Source organism: Gymnoscopelus braueri (genome assembly GCF_963280865.1).
Source record: "Gymnoscopelus braueri genome assembly, chromosome: 8".
Classification (NCBI taxonomy): domain Eukaryota; kingdom Metazoa; phylum Chordata; class Actinopteri; order Myctophiformes; family Myctophidae; genus Gymnoscopelus; species Gymnoscopelus braueri.
In genome coordinates, this window is record NC_137609.1 from 22,902,489 (window position 1) to 22,924,566 (window position 22,078).

The 22,078-nt window shown below is 43.1% G+C and overlaps 1 protein-coding gene across 1 annotated transcript in view; it reads right to left on the minus strand.

The window, feature by feature from the left end:
• Positions 1 to 305: 305 nt before the first annotated feature.
• lhfpl7 (LHFPL tetraspan subfamily member 7) overlaps positions 306 to 22,078 on the minus strand; it is a 111,819-nt gene continuing 90,046 nt past the window's right edge. Inside the window, exon 3 of the mRNA XM_080434788.1 lies at positions 306 to 636. Coding sequence (XP_080290914.1) covers positions 410 to 636 — 227 coding nt within the window. The 3' untranslated portion in view covers positions 306 to 409. The remainder of the gene's footprint in view (positions 637 to 22,078) is intronic.

Here is a 22,078-nt window from a genome sequence, read left to right on the forward strand (position 1 = left end):
ATATCAAAACTGTGAGTTAAGGGCCGTTCACACCAAGCACTATAACTATAAAGATATCTTTTTTTATCATCTGAAATGGATGGCACAGTCCACACCACAACTATAACAAAGACAATGGTGAATGATATAACATTTGTTATAGTTATCGTTATACTTAAAAGAGCTTGGTGAAAACGGCCCTTTATTGTCACATGTTTATATGTCAACATGTTTTCATTCAAATTATATTATTCAAATAAAAGAAGCTTTTGATGAAGGAAGATGGTACATGTTCCGTGTTGGGTCAGTAAGGACAGAGTGGAGTTTCTTCTCAAACAGCATCCTATTAAGAACAAAGGGACGTGTGAGTTCTCTCTATGACATCAAAGATAAAGTAGTAGAGAGCCATACCAGCGATCAATCCAGTGCACTATAAGAGAGTGGGCAGAGGAGTGGGTGACAGCTGCTCCTTTGGTGCATATTTCGCAAAGAAGGGCAGAAAGAGGGTCAGCATGACTCCTACAATTGCCAGCATGTAGCCCCAGCCGATCTGGCAGTCGCCAGCGTAGTAGATGTCCGAGTGCCCGCAGAAGGACCTCACCAGTGTGGAGTTTAGGCCAAAGGGGTACACCAGCAGCCCAGAACCCATGATGAAAACTGTGGGGACAAACAGAACCAAAACTTAGTCACATGGAACAAAAACACAGAGATGAACATCGTCTTTGTACAGCTAAAAACAAATGCTCATGCAAATTACATAGCTTGTTTCTTTTAAGAATGGGAAAAATAAAGTTTTTTTTTTCCTTTTACTGTTCATGGATCTGACTGGTACCTGGGATCAGATCACTGTCTACTGTAGTTTTCTTTCTGCCATAATTACTCAGAGCCACTTGATGGCAGTAGAGGATTTGCATTTCAGGCAGTCTGACAAGAGTGAAGTGGAGCAATAATTTAGGGTGCTTCACCGGTGTTCATCCCCATTTGCACTCTCTCTCAATATATTCAAGTTGAAAATGTATTGTCCGAGGAGATATGTGAAAATAAATCACAACACTGATCATTCCACAAGTCAGCAGATGATGGAGGAATAGGGTTTTTGTGCATTAAGTAAAAAAGTAACTGCCAGGAGGAAAGTGAATAGTGTGTCCAGAAATCCATTAGCGCTCCTCATTCCCAAAATGAAAGCCGGCTTGGCAGTTCTGTGGTGATCAGCTCTCCCAGACAGTATCCTCTGAGCCTATGCAGTCAGAAAGTGGCTCACTTTTACAAATTGAGTCAAGTCTGCCAGCAGTTGCTGCCAAGTGGTTATCGACTCTGCAGCTACAGAGTATCATTGCTGCTCTTATTCATTCTGAGGGGATGATTTCCCTTACAATGCCAGGCCCAGGTGTCACACTGTAGCTGAATGAGGGTGGGATAGGGTCTAATTAAGCATAGACTTGTGGTTGTGAGCTGCCGTCTACAGAGCACAACAAACACATCTTTTTGTTACGGTGTGCATAATTGATTCCAGGCATCATCAACGTCCCCAATTTCAAGGGCAGCACTTAAGTGGGAAGATAAAATGCAGTAACTAACTGTATAAGTATTAAATCAATGATAAGTCGAGGCAGTGAATTATTCTGCCAAAAAGAAGTATGTGTGTTGGGTGGGGGTTATAGTTTGATGTTCTGGTCCGACTTTGGGCAGTTCAGGATAGACTGCAGGAGATATAATAACAGAATGCAGGAAAAGAAAAGAAAACAGGAAGAGAGGTGTAGTAAGTAAAAAAGAAAAAAGAAAAAAAGAGAAGCGTGGGAAGATAATTGGAATCGGAGAAAACTAAACATGGCCCTGAGCAGAGCAAATCTCTGGACTAGCCTGCCCTGGTGTCATTCCATGCAGTTCACAGATGTTGTTATGCCTGACTCCCTGAGTCTTAAGGTTAATTCATAGATCATATTCATCTATAATGTTTTTCAGATGAAATTGTGTTATTTTCTTCAATCCACACAGACAGTTGTGTAATTAAGTATGAAGTAAACCTTATGCTCCTCATGCCAATGTCCAGCCCTGCTGTTAGAATGGCTCCATGTATTATCTGCAGGGGCCTGGCTGGATCCGCAAAGTACTACTGCTAATGACACTTTAATGACCTTCTTTTATCAAACTACTGTTGGCTTCTGTGGAAGGCACACAAAGACACAGGCTGGGGGGTGTGGTGGGGGGGGGGGTTGTTGCCATCAAGGCTCCTCCCATCTCCTCCCCTCCTAGAGATGATGGTATTTAAAACAAATGTCCACACTAACCTCTCGGAATGGCTAAATAATGAACAACACTGCAGATCCCCCCGAAATAATCGATGCAGAGATGAAATGAAGGCAATGGTCTGAAACAAGAGGCAGGAGAGCAGGCTGAGTGCTGGATAAAGAGGCGGGTACAGAGGGTAGTTGTCGTCTAGATCTGATAAGTGCTGTGTAGCTCAGGTTGATAATCTCTATCCCACTGTTAATGGGAGCAGAATTGTGGAAATGATGTATAATCAACGTATTATCAAAGGCTGAAAACTCTCCATGTGTTTCGACTTTATATAGACCTTCAAACTCTTGATCTTAATTAAAGGGGGTGTAAGTGAAATTCTCTTGATAAAATAATTGTTAAATAGCTCTATATTCCCATGGTAATCATTGGCAGGGGAGCAGGGGTGTCAAACTGGCAGCCCGCATGCCAGATGTGAGTATAATGCTTGCCAATGTTCTTCAAAATTCATGAAGTGAGGTCCGGACCGCTGGCCTAGCGCAGTGCATCGCTGGTTCGAGTCCCATTCCCGACAATCGTTACTGCATGTCTCTTCCATCTCTCTCTCCCTGTTTCCTGTCCATCTCTACTGTGCTCTATCAATTAAAAGGCAGAAAAGCCCCAAAAATATCTTTACAAAATAAATAAGTCATGAAGAGAAACATTTTATAGTTATAGCAAAGACTGAGACACATGAGAGAAGGTTGGGAAAAAATGTGTGCGCGTGTGCATGCATGCCGTGCATGTTCACGCGTGCACAACTGGTCCAGCCCACATAAAGTTGCATTTTAACCAGTATGGCCCGTGACCTAATACGAGTTTGATACCCCTGTATAGACAGTAACAGGGGTCTCCTCCTCTCTCCAGCTCTTAGTCTTCAGTAAACAGAAAATATAATTTCAGGTCAATATACCAATTTCATCCAAACAGCTGAGAGAACTCATATATAGGATATAGGATAAACATGTGAAATTGGAAGTGATTAACACTACAAAATTGAAGATGATAAATGTGTTGTCTTGATGGGATTAAATTGGTGACCCACCTGAAAATGAAATTTCTGTTTATCAAATAGCTGTTGAGACGGAGAGACCCCTGTTACTGAACAAATACTCTATAGCCATGAGTACTATCAGAATATAGAGTGTCAACCTATTATCAAAATACTTTGTTTTAAACAAAAATAACACTTACAGCAGAATGAGGAGGCTTAAGATATGGCTTTTGATAGCCATACCTAAATCACATGCTAATGCTACACCACCTTGGTCCTGAGTGCTCAGTGAACCCATCAAATCCCATCTATCTCAAATACAGTATGTCTGGCTACACTGGATGAACATTTTTTTGTGCCCACTCATCACCAACACATTGCGAGTTTTGCACATTTCTGTTTATGCCCAGTAATGGAGTCTAATGTCTACATTCTAGTTCAGTCCACAGTCTGAATGGACACTGATAACAAAAGAACAAGCCAATGACGTATGGAAGGGATGGTGAAAGACAACCCCATGATTCACCAGGCAGTGCGACTGCTTCTACAAACCTCAAAGGATTCATTACTCATGCATTGTGTGTGTGTGTGTGTGTGTGTGTGTGTGTGTGTGTGTGTGTGTGCGCGCGTGCGTGCACGCGCCCGCCTGTCTGTGCACCCATGTCCATGTAATCAAGTAAGTCGGAGAGGCTTATTGTCTTGGTAGCCAAGAATGCGGGAGTCTATCCCTGTTTCAATGCGTAAGACCCCTGGGAGATGGATTGCTGAACACCTGTGCAACAGCTAACGGCTGGTTACATCCGATGTAACCCAGGTTCTCTGAGTGGAGAGACTGGCTCTCCACTATATATTATTCAATATGTACGGGAGGGTCAGTTCCCATACATATTGAATAATATGTAGTGGAGAGCCAGTCTCGACCACGAAAGAGAACGGTGGGTTACATCCGATGTAACCCTGGTTCTCTGAGTGGAGAGCCAGTCTCGACCACGAAAGAGAACATCAGCTCCCAGTAATTACCACACCTTTTGACGCACCCAAGCCGTCATACTCATACGCTCAGTTGGCAGTGCCCGGGATCGAACCCATGTCATTGTGGTCCAAAGGTGAGAGCTCTACCGATTAAGCTACCAGTCCAGGACACAAATGTATAGATGGACCCATGTCCATGTACTGTATATGCGCAGTGAACACATCTTTACTGATATAACTTGTTACATAATGTAATGTAGTGGTGACTATGAAGGAGCTATCTAATCATGACAGGGGAGAGCTGCTGAGATGCTATGAAAGAAGGAATGTCCAGGAAGGCAGTTGGTGGAACTGCAAATGCCCACCGAGTAACTTAAAAAACCCGAACACCTGCTGAAGAATTTACAGAGCATTACCTAAACCACCACAGGTAATTGTGTCTCAGCGTCTTAGTCTGGCCAGCCAAACGCTGCTCAGAACATGGAAGTGTTAAAACCAGTGTTGGGTGACAGGTAGCACTAATAAACGCTGTTAGCTACAAGGAATTGCCATTAAAATGCAATTATAGAGGGTTTAAAGAGCTGTCTACACAATAGCCACTGGGCACTTAAAAAGCATTAAAGCGTCTCCATCATCTCCCCCCTGCCTCCTAATATCCACAGTGTAGTACTCAGATTCCAAGCCCCAATCAACAGCATGCATTATGGGCGCTCAGATCAGGGGAAGAAGAGAGGTGTAGAGTGCATATCTAACCCAAATAAGGTGGGATGGCTGAGTCCAAAAGGCTATAATAATGGCTCGACAAGACAGTGTCTAAGGGTGAGAGGAGGACATTCAAGTTAGCCAACTTGCCACAAATCCATTTTTTAATCTCTCCTATTCATACCCAAAAGTCAGGCATTTGTAGATAGAAAATATTGTGAAAGCAACAATGCACACTGATACAGTACTCCTGTATGAAGCAGTTGCAATTGCATTATTGCCCTTTACCTGTAATGCTTCATTCATAATCAGTTATTAAATTATTTGCTACTCAGGTTTTCCTCAATAATTCCATTGCAACCTAATCTAATGTGAGCATATAACAACTCAATGTCTGCTGATGTTTTTGTTGTTTCAGACGAGTATAACTGGATAAAATTAAATCACCTGTAATCGAAGAAAGACAAATGGTGAAGGCACAACAGCAGCTTTTTGCCTCATCATCTCTGCCTGCACGCAACAACAGCACAATCAACGTGAAGTTAATGATGGTAAATCGCCCTCAGAACAAATACGCTCTATCAATTCACCACACTGTTAAGCAATATCCAAGTGTTTACACTAGTATGACGGGCCGACGGCATGGGCTCAAATTTGTCAAAATAAGTTTTCTCCTATTGTCTCAGTACACAACAACTTAACAGCTTGCAAACCTAAAAAAATCAAGGACCCAAAAACTGTCAAATTACTCACAATAGTCTATAATTACATTTGACTGACAGTTTGTGTGAATGCACACTCCAGCAGCTTTCAAGTGTACTCAGACCTCTGACTCAGGGAGTAAAATATTGATTCTGAAAGGCGTAGCAACCAGGAGCTTTCAAGAGCACTAGATTTCATTGTTGACCAGTTTCAGCTATTTTCACAGGTTGCTGTGGAGCTCTGGATGTCTTTGTGTGCAATATTGAATGGCTAATACCTGTGTGTGTGTGTGTGTGTGTGTGTGTGTGTGTGTGTGTGTGTGTGTGTGTGTGTGTGTGTGTGTGTGTGTGTGTGTGTGTGTGTGTGTGTGTGTGTGTGTGTGTGTGTGTGTGTGTGTGTGTGTGTGTGTGTCACCATGGAAGCAGAGAACAAATTGACAAAAAATAAAAGAGAATAGTGTGCTACTTGCTGAAGTTGGCAGACCTTTACCTAAATAAGACTCGGTTCACTTTCCTCTGGCCTCCCTTGACTGCTCACCTCTCTGTGATTTAGCAAGACATGGTAAGTCACACTCAGAGATTGGTGATACATAGTTGCACTTCAGCAAGAATGAGAAAGAGATTGAAAGTGTATGTGTGGCAGGTAGGTGTGTGATGAGCTGGCATCGATGCGTGACAGTGCAGCAATTCACTTCTGGCTTCCATCGCTCTCTACAATCACAATCACATAAGGCTGCCTAAGGGTTTCATGCACACACCATGTGTGGGCATGCACACACATACTATATAGAAATGCAAGTGCGCACCTTCACACACACGCACACGCGCACACACACACACACACACACACACACACACACACACACACACACACACACACACACACACACACACACACACACACACACACACACACACACACACACACACACACACACACACACACACACACACACACAGGGGATTATAAGGTTTCTACTTCTAGTATAACATATTTTAGTATATGGATGCAAAATTCAGCACTGCTTTGGATATTCTACTGATATTCGAAATTAATTAATAAATAAAAAACTTCATTGTGCTCATACACATCAACAAAACTGACAAAACAATGTTCATTTTATTTTATGGGGATATCAGGGGTTCCTGACCTATACACTACCCAAACAGTATCTCATTGATATCCCTACAGTAATCCAACATTCCCCTACATGCTCCATGGAAGTTTTTAATTAGATAGCCCATCCTGGGAGTCTGTAGGCGCCATTCATTACCACACCGCGACTTCTGCTTTGGATCAAACTCTATTAGCACTCTACACTGACTGCTATAACTCTGTTAGCATTAGCAATGGGGAGACTTGAATTAGATTGAACCGTACATTTTTGCATGTAGTTGGGGGAAACCTCGCCCCGATTGGGCGGGCGGGGACTTCTTTCCTCTACATTAGAAGAATTAGGACGTCACATTCTAATACAGCCCAAATACCTAATTCCAGCATCGGCCTCAGTGGCGCACCTCGCTAATCATTAGACTCTATATCCACTAACACTGAGAGTCTGGTTACGACTCCCGCTTGGGACATTTCTTTTTCAAACAACCGCAGAATACTTTTTTTCATCGATAAAGTATAGTTTTGGACCATGACGGAGGCGCGCCGACTCAGCAGACCTTGAGGCCGAGGAGTCGCGCCCGAGCGCCTCCAGGCGCGAGTGCCCGCGACGACCGGCCGATGGTCTGCTAGTCGACTAAGCGCCGTCCGAGTTATGTACCGATAGGCACAGAATCGTAAATGATGTTGTGGGGACTGTTTGCGTTTGCCCCAACTGCCACTCAGTGCACTAACATAGCTCGCGTCGCCAGGCTCTCTCCCCACCCGCCCCCCGCGCCCTCTTGCCTTCAACTACATGCAAAAAGGCTGTTCGCGGCGTGGTGTCACCAGTCAGTTCTGTTTCCTTACCATTGTGCATCAAATGCAGATTATTATCACCGCGCACACTAGGACATATGACTCTTTGAATATCACACACAAACGTTATACACGATGTGAAAATGTACACATGGATCTATCTATAAATGGAAGAAACCTGTGTGTCTGTATGTCTCTCTGTATGTCTGACTGTCCTGTGCATAACTTGAGCACCGTCCGACTGATTGACTTCAAACTCGGTGTGTGTGTCGCAAATGACCCAGCGAAGGTTTGTGCAGAGTGCGATCAAATGCCTGTATCCTGTGTCCGCGGGTCTCTCTGGAAGACACACTGAATCTCTGCCTGTTACCATTTTTTATAAAATAGGCCTCTCCCACAAACTTTGGAAGGCAATCTTGCCCAACGTGAAGGGAATATGAAAATAATTTAATTTTGGACAAAATCTGAAGGAGTATTGTATTAGCAATCAGAGGGACAATTTACATCCTGGGACAACAGCTCACTTCAAGAGAACTGTCTCACTGTTTGACCTTATCAAAGACGTTTGATAAGGCAGGCAGCTATCACATTTTCAAGCCTTGTAGTCGAGGGGGATGTAAGTAGCAGAGGGGAAAGACAAATGTATTACAAGTTTCCAATTCAGAATGCACTCATGTTGTTGCCCGGCCTATTAACTCTGACCTACAAGATTATGTCAATCCTAGCCAGTGTCACTGGGACAAGAGCAGGTATGTAGCAGGCAGACACTCACTCGCATCACAGAGCTGCAATGGACACACTGGGTGTTACCAGCAGAGGAACTGGAAGTATGCATTTGGCCGCAGTCCAAATTGGGATTGTATCTGCAGCTACTGTTCCAACTTCAAAAGGCATGATGAAAGGACCCATACATTACACGGCAGCCATGCAGCTTTCTCTATTACACAAACACGTACAGTAGCTTACATAATCGTTTACCTGTTTGATGTCACGCTAACTCAACAACAAAGGTATCCACACTGCCTGAGCAAAAACATTTTGTTGCTTCCACCTTCCGCTGAGGTTAATGTCTGTCTGTGTGCGGGCAAAGTTCAACGCCAAATGTGAACAAACAACAAGTAAACATGTACAATAAATCACGATTTACACACACATGCACACACACACATGCATACACACTCGCAGCAGCACACACACACAGCGCACACACACGCTCATTTGTTTGTGTTGCCACTGTTTGGCAGTGATGAAACACAGGAACACCGACCATATGCTGGAAAAAGCTAAGAAATATTGCTTAATTACACATGCAGGCCCAAAGCTATACATCAAAACTACAGTTTTTGTCAGGGATATTTTCTTTACAGCGTTCTTTATCCTCCAGACTTCAAACAAACATTGCGCTTTGTGCATGCAGAGTGGGACACACAGGTTACAGTATATGATTCCAGATTTGGTCAGTGTGTCTAGCTCCAGGTGTAAGATAATAAAAATACGTATTTAAGCAGGCAAGTGGATGTAAATGATTCACAGTAACAGTCCCTCAACATATACAGAGGATAACACACATACAGAAGATATAGGCCTATTGTATAAACCAAAACTTAGAACATTGCGATGATAAAAAGGGTCTATGCCTGGGTAAAATATGGTTTGTGCTCCGTTATTCAAAAGCCAAACATCGTTATGTGCTCAACTTCATTCTGGGATCTTGCCCCTGCACCTTGAGACTGGCCATTACCAGAGGGTTGTATATTTGTAATTACTCATGACATCATGAAATGAATTACCACCTCCAGCCATAAACACATTTCACAAGCCTGATTCTGTCCTTTTCAAACTGCACTCATTGTTACTTACCTAACTAACTAGTGATAGCTAAAAAGTAGACAGGGAGGCCACACTAATAATTCAGCAAGGATCACAATGGGAATTGTGTTTTATCCATGTATACTTGTTCATGTTATTGAACAGGTATCACGATTCATGTCTTTTGAATTATCCAAAGAAATTCAATTAAATGTGTACAAGGAGAGACAGTGGAAAGAGGAATGGCAAAAAGGATCTGCAATGGCACTACGATGACAGTCAATAGCTTATTGTATCAATGGTGTTAAATACAAAAGCCACAGATAGCATGTCAAAAGGATTTTATAATATCTTTTGCTCCTGAACGTGTTGCATTTTTATGTATTTGCTATAATCCAAGCATTCGTTGTTTTATTTCAACCCCTCCCCCAAGTGAGATAAATGTAGTTATTTGGAGTTGGGATGTGCAAGCTAGCTATGTGTTTCCAGGTACGCAAGTCAGCCGGGATGTGGGCATAAACAGCAGGGACTCAGTCCTAATGTGATGAGCTGTGCTGTAGTCTGGGCAAGTCGTGTTGATAATTAAGCTCAGTGCGCCTCTGGGAAATTATGCTAATGACCAACTACCTACATTCCTTGATAAGTTTGGCCGGAGGTGATCACATACTCAGCGGCAGCCCAAAAACACAGCTCCCTAATAAGCGCATCTACAACAATAAGGAGCAAAAAGTGGGAGCAGGAAGAGAGAGAGAGAGAGAGAGAGAGAGAGAGAGAGAGAGAGAGAGAGAGAGAGAGAGAGAGAGAGAGAGAGAGAGAGAGAGAGAGAAAAGAAAGGGAAGAGAGGTGGTGAAATACTTGAATGTAACGTGTTTACAGTTCGTATCTTTGCACATATTTTCTGCCTCAGCCTTGAGCAATATTTTGGGCACAAGATAGGAAAATCACATTTGTGGGAAAGTGATACCAAGAAATCTGTGCTGTCAGACTCAAATGAGAGGGTGGTGATATACTGGTACAGTCAACGGGACAAGACCAAATGGAGCTAGAATAAGAGTTCTAGATTCAAAGAGGGAATAGTACTGGAAATGGAAATATCAATTTTGGGGCTCTAATCTTCTCTTAAAGCACCATAAAGAGGTTAGACTGACAACATGTGTTTGCTATTAGCTTAAACCATATAGACCGTACTTCATTGACCGGAGTCCCCAGGGCCCTAAACAAGACACGCCTTTCCCTTTTCCCCCGCGACACAAAATATATTTGCCGAAATTGGCCAATCTACAAGCTCACAGCGTGTTGCGCTGCAACACGTTATGAGCTGGAGCGATGGCTTGGCTCATACAGTATAAATTAGGCCAACACGCTTAATATTTGTATTATTATTATTACTCTTTACTCCTAGTTGTATCTTTTTTTTGTATCTGTCCTGTGTGTCATAACTACGTTACTGCCACGGCAACTGAATCATTAAAGGTCTATTTATCTTTAAAGAAAGTCCAAAGAGAAAGATGTGTAAATAAGCTACTGCAACCCCACCTTTCTCAACAATCTGGTGCGAGTCTTGTAATTTCCAGAGTATACCATGCCATTATGAAGTCATTTTTACGACTGCAAATCTCCATAGGCACGTCGTAGTGCTAGTTAAGACACACAAATCTCCATCCTGCATCTAATCTATCAACTTAATCACTTCCATTTCCATAACTCCATCAATTTTTTTATGTTTCAGATTAATTTTAAACCTCTGATAAATAGCTCGCCCTTGACTTTCGCATCCCTTGTGAGCCAACCTACAACACACACACAAGCGGCTGTGTCAATTTTACTAATAGTGTGTACACCCAAACTCAAACTAATCTGTCGCCCAATCCATCCATCTCACACTGTAGATTGAATTAGCATAGGAAACTAAATACTTCACATGCATGGATGGGAGAATAAATGATGTACACGAGACAAAAAGGCAATGAGAATTGAAGACATCAATCAAATGTTAAGCATTTTTTTCCCACACCATGGTTTCTTAACATAATGAAGAGGTGGTTGACACAACCGTTGACACAACAGAGCAATGGAGATGTAGTTAGGTCATGTGGTCAAGGTGATGTTCAGTATAGTGTGTGTGTGCGTGCGTGAGTGTGCGTGCGTGCGTGTGTGTGTAATAACAAATAATTAGACCTACTTGCTCCCGCGGGGGAAATTCCGTTTTCAGCCTCACCCAGTGACCAGTTAAGTGTCTTGCTCAGGGACACATTGCTGGCCAGGCAGGCTCTCTAAACATTCAGCTGTGTGTGTGTGTGTGTGTGTGTGTGTGTGTGTGTGTGTGTGTGTGTGTGTGTGTGTGTGTGTGTGTGTGTGTGTGTGTGTGTGTGTGTGTGTGTGTGTGTGTGTACACGAACACGTCCAAGTCTATGCACATGCACACTAGCAAACCACCTGTGTAGTTGACATTAACATCGTGACACTGTGGTAACAGCCCTTGGCCCCGAGGTTAAATCTTTAAGCCGGGTCTCCCCTGAGTTTTGTTGTCTGTCCTGGGTCCCAGAGGGACTGTCCATCAGCACGGCATCCTAGCCACACGACATTGCCCACCCACTCATCCCTGTCGTAGTCGCTACTGTTCACGTTAACCCAGTGTATCTCACTGCAGTCAGCATGGGACAATGATACAGCAGCAGTGCTACAGTGGATATGACATTAGCCTTACTTTCTGGCCCTTATTTATCTTTTATACTTTTTCAGGAACATGTGCAATTCAGTTAACTTTGCTTTATCTTCAGCAATTTTCATGACAGGCATTAAAACATATATATTCATCTACATTTTCTACATAACAAGGACAACGGACGACATAACTGAATCAGTATGAACATGATGTGCGCAAAAAGCAATATAGGTGCCCTGCATTTGGATGCTTCTAGCAGAGCCGTTCTCACGCAACTCTGCACGAGCTCCCATTAATCAACCTGTGCGTATGTGTGTGTGTGCATACAAATGGATATCATTTACATCCTTTGTTGGCTAACTGCCTGCACATGCGCGCATTGTGTGTTTGTGTGCAAAGCGTGCATACAAATGCTGTACATTATGTTGAGTTATTTCTGTGTAAGTCTGCACACAGCGATGTAGTATGTTCAGGACACTATCTGTCTTTATCGCCGTCTGCTTGCATGTGTATGTAAAAGGATGTGCGGTAGTAGTGCTGAATAAAGATTTAAATGTGTGGTGGTGATGGCAGTGTTGATGGAGGCTGGTGGGGTCTGATGCTACTGTAGGATGCAGCCAGGCTGGGGGGGGGGGGGGGGGGGCAGTATAATGAATTCTTCCAAGAGACAAGAGACCCTGCTGTGCTGCTGTAATGAAGCCCTACCCCGACGCTGCTCTCTGACCCACTGGCATTAAAGAGGAAATGGAAACCATTACCTTCAGTCCTCATCTCAACGGCCCACCTCGTGGGGGACCTGTGGTGAAGGCAGGTGTGTGTGTGTGTGTGTGTGTGTGTGTGTGTGTGTGTGTGTGTGTGTGTGTGTGTGTGTGTGTGTGTGTGTGTGTGTGTGTGTGTGTGTGTGTGTGTGTGTGTGCGTGTGCGTGTGCGTGTGCGTGTGTGTGTGTGCACGCTAAGGTGATGAGAATGAGAGCAGGATGATTGAAAGGTCATAGCAGGAGATCCAGACCAGACAGGAGTCCTGTATAAATAACAGCTCAGTCAAGACATTGACAGGGCTGTGGTCTCCAGGTGCTTTGTGTTCACGTACTACATGTGTGCCTGCCTTGTGAAATATTTGGCGGAAATGCTTTGGAGGAACAACGCCGTCAACGTGTCAACATTTAACAAGGTCAGTGGACTGAACTTTAGCCTAGTCACCAACAATGGGACTCTCGCACGCACACACGCACGCATTCACACATACGTGAATATGAATAGGATTTTAAAGGAGATTGGATGTTTCCTCTCTGACATATCCCAGATAAAGTGTCTACCCCAACCCCCCCCCCCCCACCAGGGGATCTAAGAAAGACTCTTTCACATAAAAGTGTGTGGTGGTGGTGGTGGTGTGTGTGTGTGTGTGTGTGTGTGTGTGTGTGTGTGTGTGTGTGTGTGTGTGTGTGTGTGTGTGTGTGTGTGTGTGTGTGTGTGTGTGTGTGTGTGTGTGTGTGTGTGTGTGTGTGTGTCTCACTATGCTTCCCCACCACTCAGCCCTGCTTGAGTGCATCTCGTTATCGAGAGTGGAGCATCTTCCTTTGTTGTGGATTTCCAACAGAGTAAACAGTACACATCCTTTGCACGCATTTGCGTATGTATGTCTGCTTACTCACACACACACACACACACATCCATGTTTGCGTCTGACTTCAGATTTCTGCAATATGCTTTCAGCAAATTTTCCACAAGACAGCTCAGTGGGATCTGTGAGCCATTGTTCAGAGGAGTGGAAACACAACAGCGCTCCCAGAGTGAGGACAAAGGGAGACTTTCTATCTTAATACTCTACAAATTATATTTTCCCAGCCTGCCTGTAATGGGGATGGAGGGAGGGGGGGGTGGATTCAGAGACTGGGTCTTCCACTGTTCGCTGGGCCTTCAAATTGGACCTGCCAGTGTCTTGAAATCATCAGATCAGCAGATCTATAGGATGGGATCAAGGTCATTACAAGACATGGAGCACTGGAGCCATGGCTGCTGGCTTCTGGGTAGAGTTCAGATCACAAGATAACATGCTTTATTTTCCGTGGCTCTGGCTTCTCCTCTCCTCTCCTCTCCTCTCCTCTCCTGGTATTGCTTTCCTCGCTTCCCATTTCTTTTTTTTGAACAAAGACGTTTATTTGCTTTCTGCAGAGAATATTCACAGCTTACAAATATTTTTAAGCAAATAAACTAAAATAAAAACACAAAAAGACAGAAAGAAAAGACAAAACAGAAAAATACCACAAAAAAGAAAAACAAACAGGACAATTCGGCAAACATATTAAGAAACAGATTAAATCAGATTTAAATATTTAAATAATTCAATAAAATATAATATCAGGACATTCACTTGGAGATCAAATATAATTAGTTACAGCACAAAAACAAATACAAAAATAAAACAAAACAAAAATATCATGACATATAGTACATACTAACATTGGCTTTCATATAGGCAGATTAAAGTATCCTATAACTGGGGCCCACTTTTTTAGGAACGCATCGTACTTCATCTGGAGCTTGGCAGTAATTTTTTCCATAGTATACATTTTCAATATCTTCTCATGCCACTGGCTGGTCGTAGGTGGTAAAGGTTTCAGCCAGGATAGAGTAATCATTTTTCTCGCAATCAACAAAAGAATGTGTAGGATATAAACCTTCTGTATGTCCACCAGCCCCTCCGGAACCACTCCAATAATATATATTTTCGGGTCTAATGGTAAATCTATGTTAAGAATAGCTTGGACTTCTGTGCGTATTCCCTTCCAGTAATTCTCCAATTTAGGGCAATCCCAAAACACATGGGTATGGTCCCCAATCTGCTTGCAGTCCCTCCAACATAATTCTGTAGTATTTACATCAAATTTGGAAACCATGAGGGGAGTTCTGAAATATCTCATTTTTGTTTTCCAATTGAATTCTTTCCACAATGGGCTGTTTGTGATTCTGTGACCTCCTTCACAAGCCCTTACCCACTCCTCATCTTCATTTCCAGTTCCCATTTTGATTTAATCTCTAATGTGTTCCCTGATACTATGGACTGCAAACAGTTGTATATTTGAGATATAATTTTTTCCCCTTTTTTTTCCTCCGTTATCCTAATTAAAAACAGTTCCAAAGGGGTTGGTGGTTGTCTCAAAATCTCCCAATCCTTATGTGACAGCAGATAGCTTCTCACCTGTAAGTATTTGTAAAAGTCTTTTGTATCCAAACCAAATCTATCCTGTAACTGTTTAAATGATTTAATGGAATTCCCCTCAAGCAACTGGTGAATTGTAACAAGACCTTTCTCTGTCCACACTCTGAAACCCGAGTCCAGTTTGCTTGGTAGAAAATCCTCATTCCTATCTATTCTAGTGGCTCTCGATATTGATAGGGACAGCTTCAATTTCTTTCTTACCAAAGACCAGACTTTATACGTGCAACTCATCCATTCATTATTTAACTTGAGATTATTCCATTTTTTAAGCTCCAAAGAAGGCAATGACTCAAGAGGTACCTGTGGACATGAATTTCTCTCCAAATCTAGCCAATTTGTATCTTTATCTTGTCTTATCCATTCCACCAGTCCACTCAATTGAGCCGCCCAATAATAATGTCTTAAATTTGGAAGATTAAGCCCCCCTTGATCTTTTGGGTAGCCTAGCATTTTCCATTTAATCCTTGGTTTCCTCTTTTGCCATATGAAAGCCGACATCATCTTATCTAGTGACTTAAACACTGAGGCCGGGATCGGGACAGGCAACGCCTGGAAAAGAAACAATAATCTAGGGAGAATATTCATCCTGACTGTCTCAATTCTACCAATTAGCGAAAGCGGGAGAATCTCCCACCGTGCCAAATCTAATTTTAATTGATCTATTAATTTACCGTAATTTGCTTTATATAATTTTGAGGTGTCTGATGTTATCTTAATCCCTAAATATCTGAAACCATGGGGCGACCAATTAAATGAGGCCCTCCCCGCCAAATGAGATGGAAACTCCCCAACCAGCATCATAGCCTCCGATTTTGTTTCATTGACCTTGTAACCAGACACTATCCCAAACTCATCCAAGCAGTCCATGACTATTGGGATGGACTTTGAAGGGTCACTGATATACAAAATGACATCATCTGCATATAACGATATGACGTGTCGATTAGGTCCATTTGATATCCCGGATATGTTAGGATTTCCCCTTATTAATTCTGCTAATACTTCTATATTTATTGCAAACAGCAACGGAGACAGTGGGCAACCCTGTCTTGCGCCTCTTCTCAGCCCAAATTGTTCAGATGTATAACCGTTAACTCTAACTTTGGATACTGGACCAGAATACAAAACCTTAATCCAGTCAATAAAAATTGAATGAAATCCCATTTTTCCCAATGCATGTTCCAAGTACAGCCAATCTAGTCTATCAAACGCTTTCTCCGCATCCAGACTAAGCAGCATCGATGTTTGTTTACTCCTACGGGCTATAGACATTATATTCAAAGTTCTCCTAATATTATGTATTCCCTGTCGTCCAGGCATGAAGCCTGTCTGATCAGGATTTATTATCTTGGTAATGCACTTCTGTATTCTCTTGGCCATGATAGAGCTCAATATCTTCACATCATTGCATAATAGGCTTATAGGCCTATATGAGGCACAGAAAGTAGGGTCCTTGCCTTCCTTATGGATCACAGTAATGATCGCCTCTGACCAACATTTAGGGGGGTCCTTTTCTCCAAGAGCATAGTTAAATACCCTCTGTAAAAGGGGGATGATCTCCTTCCTGAAACATTTGTAAAATTCCCCTGAGTATCCGTCTACACCAGGAGATTTATTATTTTTTAATGTTTTTATTACTTCTTCAATTTCCTCCATTGAAATTGGGTCTACCATAAATTGTGAATCTTCTTCGCTTAATTTAGGTAAATTGATTTTTTCCATAAGAGCTTTAATTTTATCTTCCTTGTTTTCAACCATTGGAGATTCATATAATTTTTTGTAAAATGTAGAAAAAGCCTTTGCAATATCATTAGGATGTGAGACCAAATTGTTGGAGCCCGGGTCCACCACCTTTGACACTGTCCTTCCTGCCTGTGCCTTACGCAATTGAAATGCTAATAAGCGGCTCGCCCTGTTACCGGCTTCATAATATTTTTGACTTGTGAATCGTAGTGCACCTTCTGCCTTATATGTCAGTAAATCATTAAGCTCCTGTCTGTGTTGGTCTAGCGTTCCCAAAACCTTCTTGCTGCCTGAATTTTTATGTTCCCTTTCCAATTTTTTTATACTATTTTCCAATTGTACTTGTTTTTGCTCTCTTTCCTTTTTTAGGCCCGAGGAGATGGCAATTATCTTACCTCTTATTACCGCTTTTGCCGCCCCCCCACAAAATGGACGGGGAGACTTCTCCATTATCGTTTAGTTCCAAGTAATTTTGTATTTCCTCTTTAATTTTTTGAACCACCTCTGGATTGTTTAATAAGGAAACATTAAGTCTCCAGTATCTAGGGCGCGCACCTGAGTCCACATTCACGGACATTACCACTGGGCTGTGGTCTGAGATAGTTATGGGTTCAATATGACAGCTCATTACTTTATGTGCATCCTGTTTAGAGACACAAAACATGTCAATACGGGAGTGACTACCATGTACCCTGGAAAAAAAAGTAAAATCCCTCTCCCTAGGATGTTTCAGTCGCCAAATGTCTACTAGCCCCAATTCCTCCATCATGCCACACAGAGCTGCTGTTTTTTGTGATTTTGGGCTGACCACCGATGGCTTCTTATCAATCTGCTGATTCACGACTGCGTTATAGTCGCCTCCAGAAATAATCATTCCTTTCGCATTGTCAGCCAGCAGTGACGCAACATCCCTGAAGAAGCTGGGGTCTTCTTCGTTTGGAGCATATAAATTCAAAATAGTCAGATATGTATCCCCTATTGTACCAACCACCAAAATGACCCGGCCTTTTTTATCATCATATATTTTTTCTGGTACAAAACACACCGCTTTATGACACAATATTGCCACTCCCCTTTTTTTCCCTTTATCGTATGATGCACTAAAAACCTGGCCAACCCATTCCCTTTTTAGTTTCTGGTGTTCTTTGTCGTCTAAATGTGTCTCCTGTAGCAACGCTATTGTACAATTTAGTCTCTTCAGCTGACTAAGAATTTTCTTTCTTTTTATGGGGTTATTAATCCCTTTTACATTGTATGTAATAAAATTCAAATTACTCATATTTTGTCTTATTTATCCTAATTAACACCCTGGTATATTCTACACAATCCCCTTCATGTCCGACCATCTTGTTTTGCCATGCATAAAAAATAAAATTAGTTCCAAGTATCTGTCCTGTCCTCAAAAGTTTGCCGAAAAACATAAAACAAAGTTGAAAACACAAAACATAGAGAAACGGCCTCTTAAAGTATAAGGCCTCGAAAAAACCCATAGGACGCTCCTTCCAAAAACAAAAAACACACAACAAAAACCACTCAAGGAGCATCCTGGGCAGAGGGCTTTCACCCCCTGAAAAGGTTGCACAAAGTGCAGATGCAACGGAACTCCACCCTATGTCCCCCTTGTCGCGTTGCTTAGTTTGCATTACTCCTAGAGCATGCTTCCACCCTCCCCTCCCACCAAAGCCCCTTCAGATCAAGTGAAAGTTCGGGGAAGTGAGGAACACTCCACTCCCTCTCGCCCCCCCCCACCCTCTTAAAGGGCCAACCCTAGTAGGCTCTAAATTCAACTTAAATATATAGCCCCCCCCCCCCTTGTCCGACAGGTATAGAGATGATATGATGTAGAAATACAAATAATATACTAGCTTCCACGCCATGCTTCAATATATACACTCCCTCATCTGTCCCCCCTTATGTACAAACTATAAATTGAAAGTGGAAAGAAAAACCCATCAGACCCCAACATCAGCATGGATGATAAGGCTCCGGCCGAGAAGGGCGGGCCGGCGGGCCCACAACGCACCAGGCCACGACACGCCACGGGCCCCCCGATCAACCCCCCCCCACCAAAGCCCCCCACCCCATAGTACAAAGCAGAAAAATATATTAGCACTGGACCCTAAGGGACTCCAGTAACCCACATGGGATCCGAATGGGCCCCCTCCCCCCAACCCTTTCCCCACATGTACAGACTACAGAAGTGGTCAAATGTAGAAATTAAGAAAATAAAATAGCCCCGAAGCCAAACTGAAATATGTTCACCCCCTCACCTGCTTCCCCCCCCCTCTCTGGGAGACAAGACTCTAATAAAAATAACTCTAATTTAACCATCAAGATCCTGTGTCAGCACTGCGGGGAAAGCCCCGGCCGAAAACAGCAGATCGACAAGCCCAACGGGCATGCCGACCAACCACCCCGGCCACAGCCCCCCCCCCTACAATATCAAACAACACAACAACGCAAAAAAATAAAATAAATAAAGACACCGTCCCTGATACCAGAGGGGCCCCAATTACCTATATGGGGTCCACATGATCAAGCCTAAATGTAAAAGTCCCTCTCCCAACCCCCACCTCTCCACATTCCCCCCCTCCCCCGGAAGGCAAAACCAATTTGTCTATAAACCCCACCACAACAGCACAACAAAATTCACTCCAATAACCCATAACAGGGTCCAAGCGATCACACTTAAACGTGTAGGATCCTACCTCCCCACCCCCCCCCCCCTCTGTCTTGGCATGTACAAAAATGTTAGGAATGAAGAATAAACAAATAAAATAATAAAATAACCACGAAGTCAGGCTTCAGTATAAACACACTTTCCTCTGCCACCCGCCCCCCCTCCACCCCAACCCTGAAGGAGGCCTAAAACACAAGCTAACTTTTTTGTATGTTCTTCATTTGCTCTCTATTGTCTCCCCTATCCCCCTCCCTCCCCCTCTGGAAGGCACAACTAGAATATAAACAAACCTTAGACTAAACATACTTATATTAGGCCCCCCTTCACCCAGCAGGTACAGATGTAAATTTAAAAAAATAAAATAAAATAGTGCTTATACCTACTTATACACATACCTATATATGCCTACCCACATATATGCACACAATAAAAAATAAAAATAAAAAAACAGCCTTAAAGTCAAACTTCAGTATAAATGCACTTTCATCTGCCTGCCTGCCAACCCTCCCTCCCCCCCCCGAAAAAGCAGAGTATTCCCCCCACCCCCATGTCCTATGCTAAACCATGCCCTCTACATAATTTTTCACTTAAGTCCTCATACTACTAACAAATGATCCAATTTTATCAGTGTCCGATCAGATAACTTACTGTCCTCCTAGATGTTCACGGATGAGATTCAGTCTCGCCAGTTAACTCAAGGTCCTTTTTAATGTCCACAGATGAGATGCAATGTTGTCGATTACTTTGATTGTCCGTCTGCGTCTTCATGAATGAGGGATTCGACATCCACCAGATTCAGCGCGCTGCCTTTCTTTTTCTCTCTTTGCGTCTTCCATCCGTCCCTTGGCAGCAGCACTCTGTCGAGTAGATCTCGTTCCTCCACATCGATGTCAATTCCAATCTTCTCCAGCGTGGCTTGCGCATCCAGTAAAGAGGGGAAGACCTTCTCTCCGGTGTCCAAAAAGATCTTTATTTGGGCCGGATAGATTGTCTTGGCTTTAATGTTCTTGTCTTTCAGTTTTTTAATCACTTCCCACACACTTTTCCTCTTTCTTTGTAGGTTTTGTGAGTAGTCATTATCAAAAAAGACTCTTTTCCCCTCAAACTCGATGTTCCCTTGTGACCACGCTTGTTGCAAGATTGTTTGTTTCACGCCTTGGTCTAGGAATCGCACAATTATGGACCTCGGTGGTGCAGACGGATCTCTTGGTTTGGGGCCGGCCGAGCGATGGGCCCTAACCACCCGTACGACTAGCTCCTCTTCCAAATCCAAATTAGCAATCAGGAAATCCTTAATAAAGCCAGCCATATCATCCTTTGTTCTGCTACGGTGACTCTCTCGTCCAACTTATCCATCCGTTGTTTTATTTCAGCCATGGAGGCCTCCAGTCTGTTCAGCGAGGTTTTTGTGTCCTTATAATTGTCATTATTCTCCTGTCGGAGCTTTCTTATCTCCGTTAGCATCTCAGACTCCCCACCGATACCGCCGGCAGCCATGGCTTGCGTTGGTCCTGTTAGCTTTAGCTGTGTTAGCTTTAGCTGCCTTGTGTTTGGACGCGGTCCTGTCTCTTCCTTGTTTCCACTGATAGAATCCGTCTTCTTCGATTTCTTATCTCCCAACATTCTTTAGTGACCATGTCAATACGTTTCCTTCATCATTTGTTAGTTTTTACATACTTTATAGGGCTATTTTAGAAGGGCTCGGCGGAGCTTGAGATTCAAGCGTCTGTCTTGGCCATGACGTCACCGGAACCCCTCGCTTCCCATTTCAATGGGTAATTGGAGCAAGCATGATTAAAATGTTCTTCATCATCTCCTCCCTTCCTCCCTCTGCCATCTTCCATCTATCTTTGCCGTGGACCAAAAGATGATGAGCGTACTGTGACATGGGCATGCATCCTAATGACAGCTCTTAAAGAGCTGGCCATGCTAATGGAGTGTCAGGGGACTTCAACTCTTCCTCTCATCCCCCACTCTTTCTGCATCGACCTTCCCCCTCAAACTGGTAAATGAGAGCCCTGCCGAGGCACGTTGTCCCTAACAATGCAAAGGTACCTCCCGAGTCTCAACCCTTTTCTACAAAAACGAGGATGAGACATTTTGAGAGATTATTTTAGGAATATTTTGCCCTTCCATGAAAACTCTTATTGTTTTTATTCTGGAGGGCACCATCTTCCTGTTATTGAGGATAGATATTGATATATAGCCTACTGTACACTCCTACTGTACAGTCTTCAGGAAGCCTTGTGGGACATGGCTTCCTGAAGAGATGTGTACAGTATATCATGCAAAGTTTAGCCTCGATCTCCAGGCTTTTATTGTTTAGTTTAGCTAAAAAATAAAAGCCTGGCCCAGCGCGTCGGTGTACTCGGTATGAGGAAGTGTTTCATTTCCCAACCAACCAGAGTGCAGTGGGCGTCGCTCGTA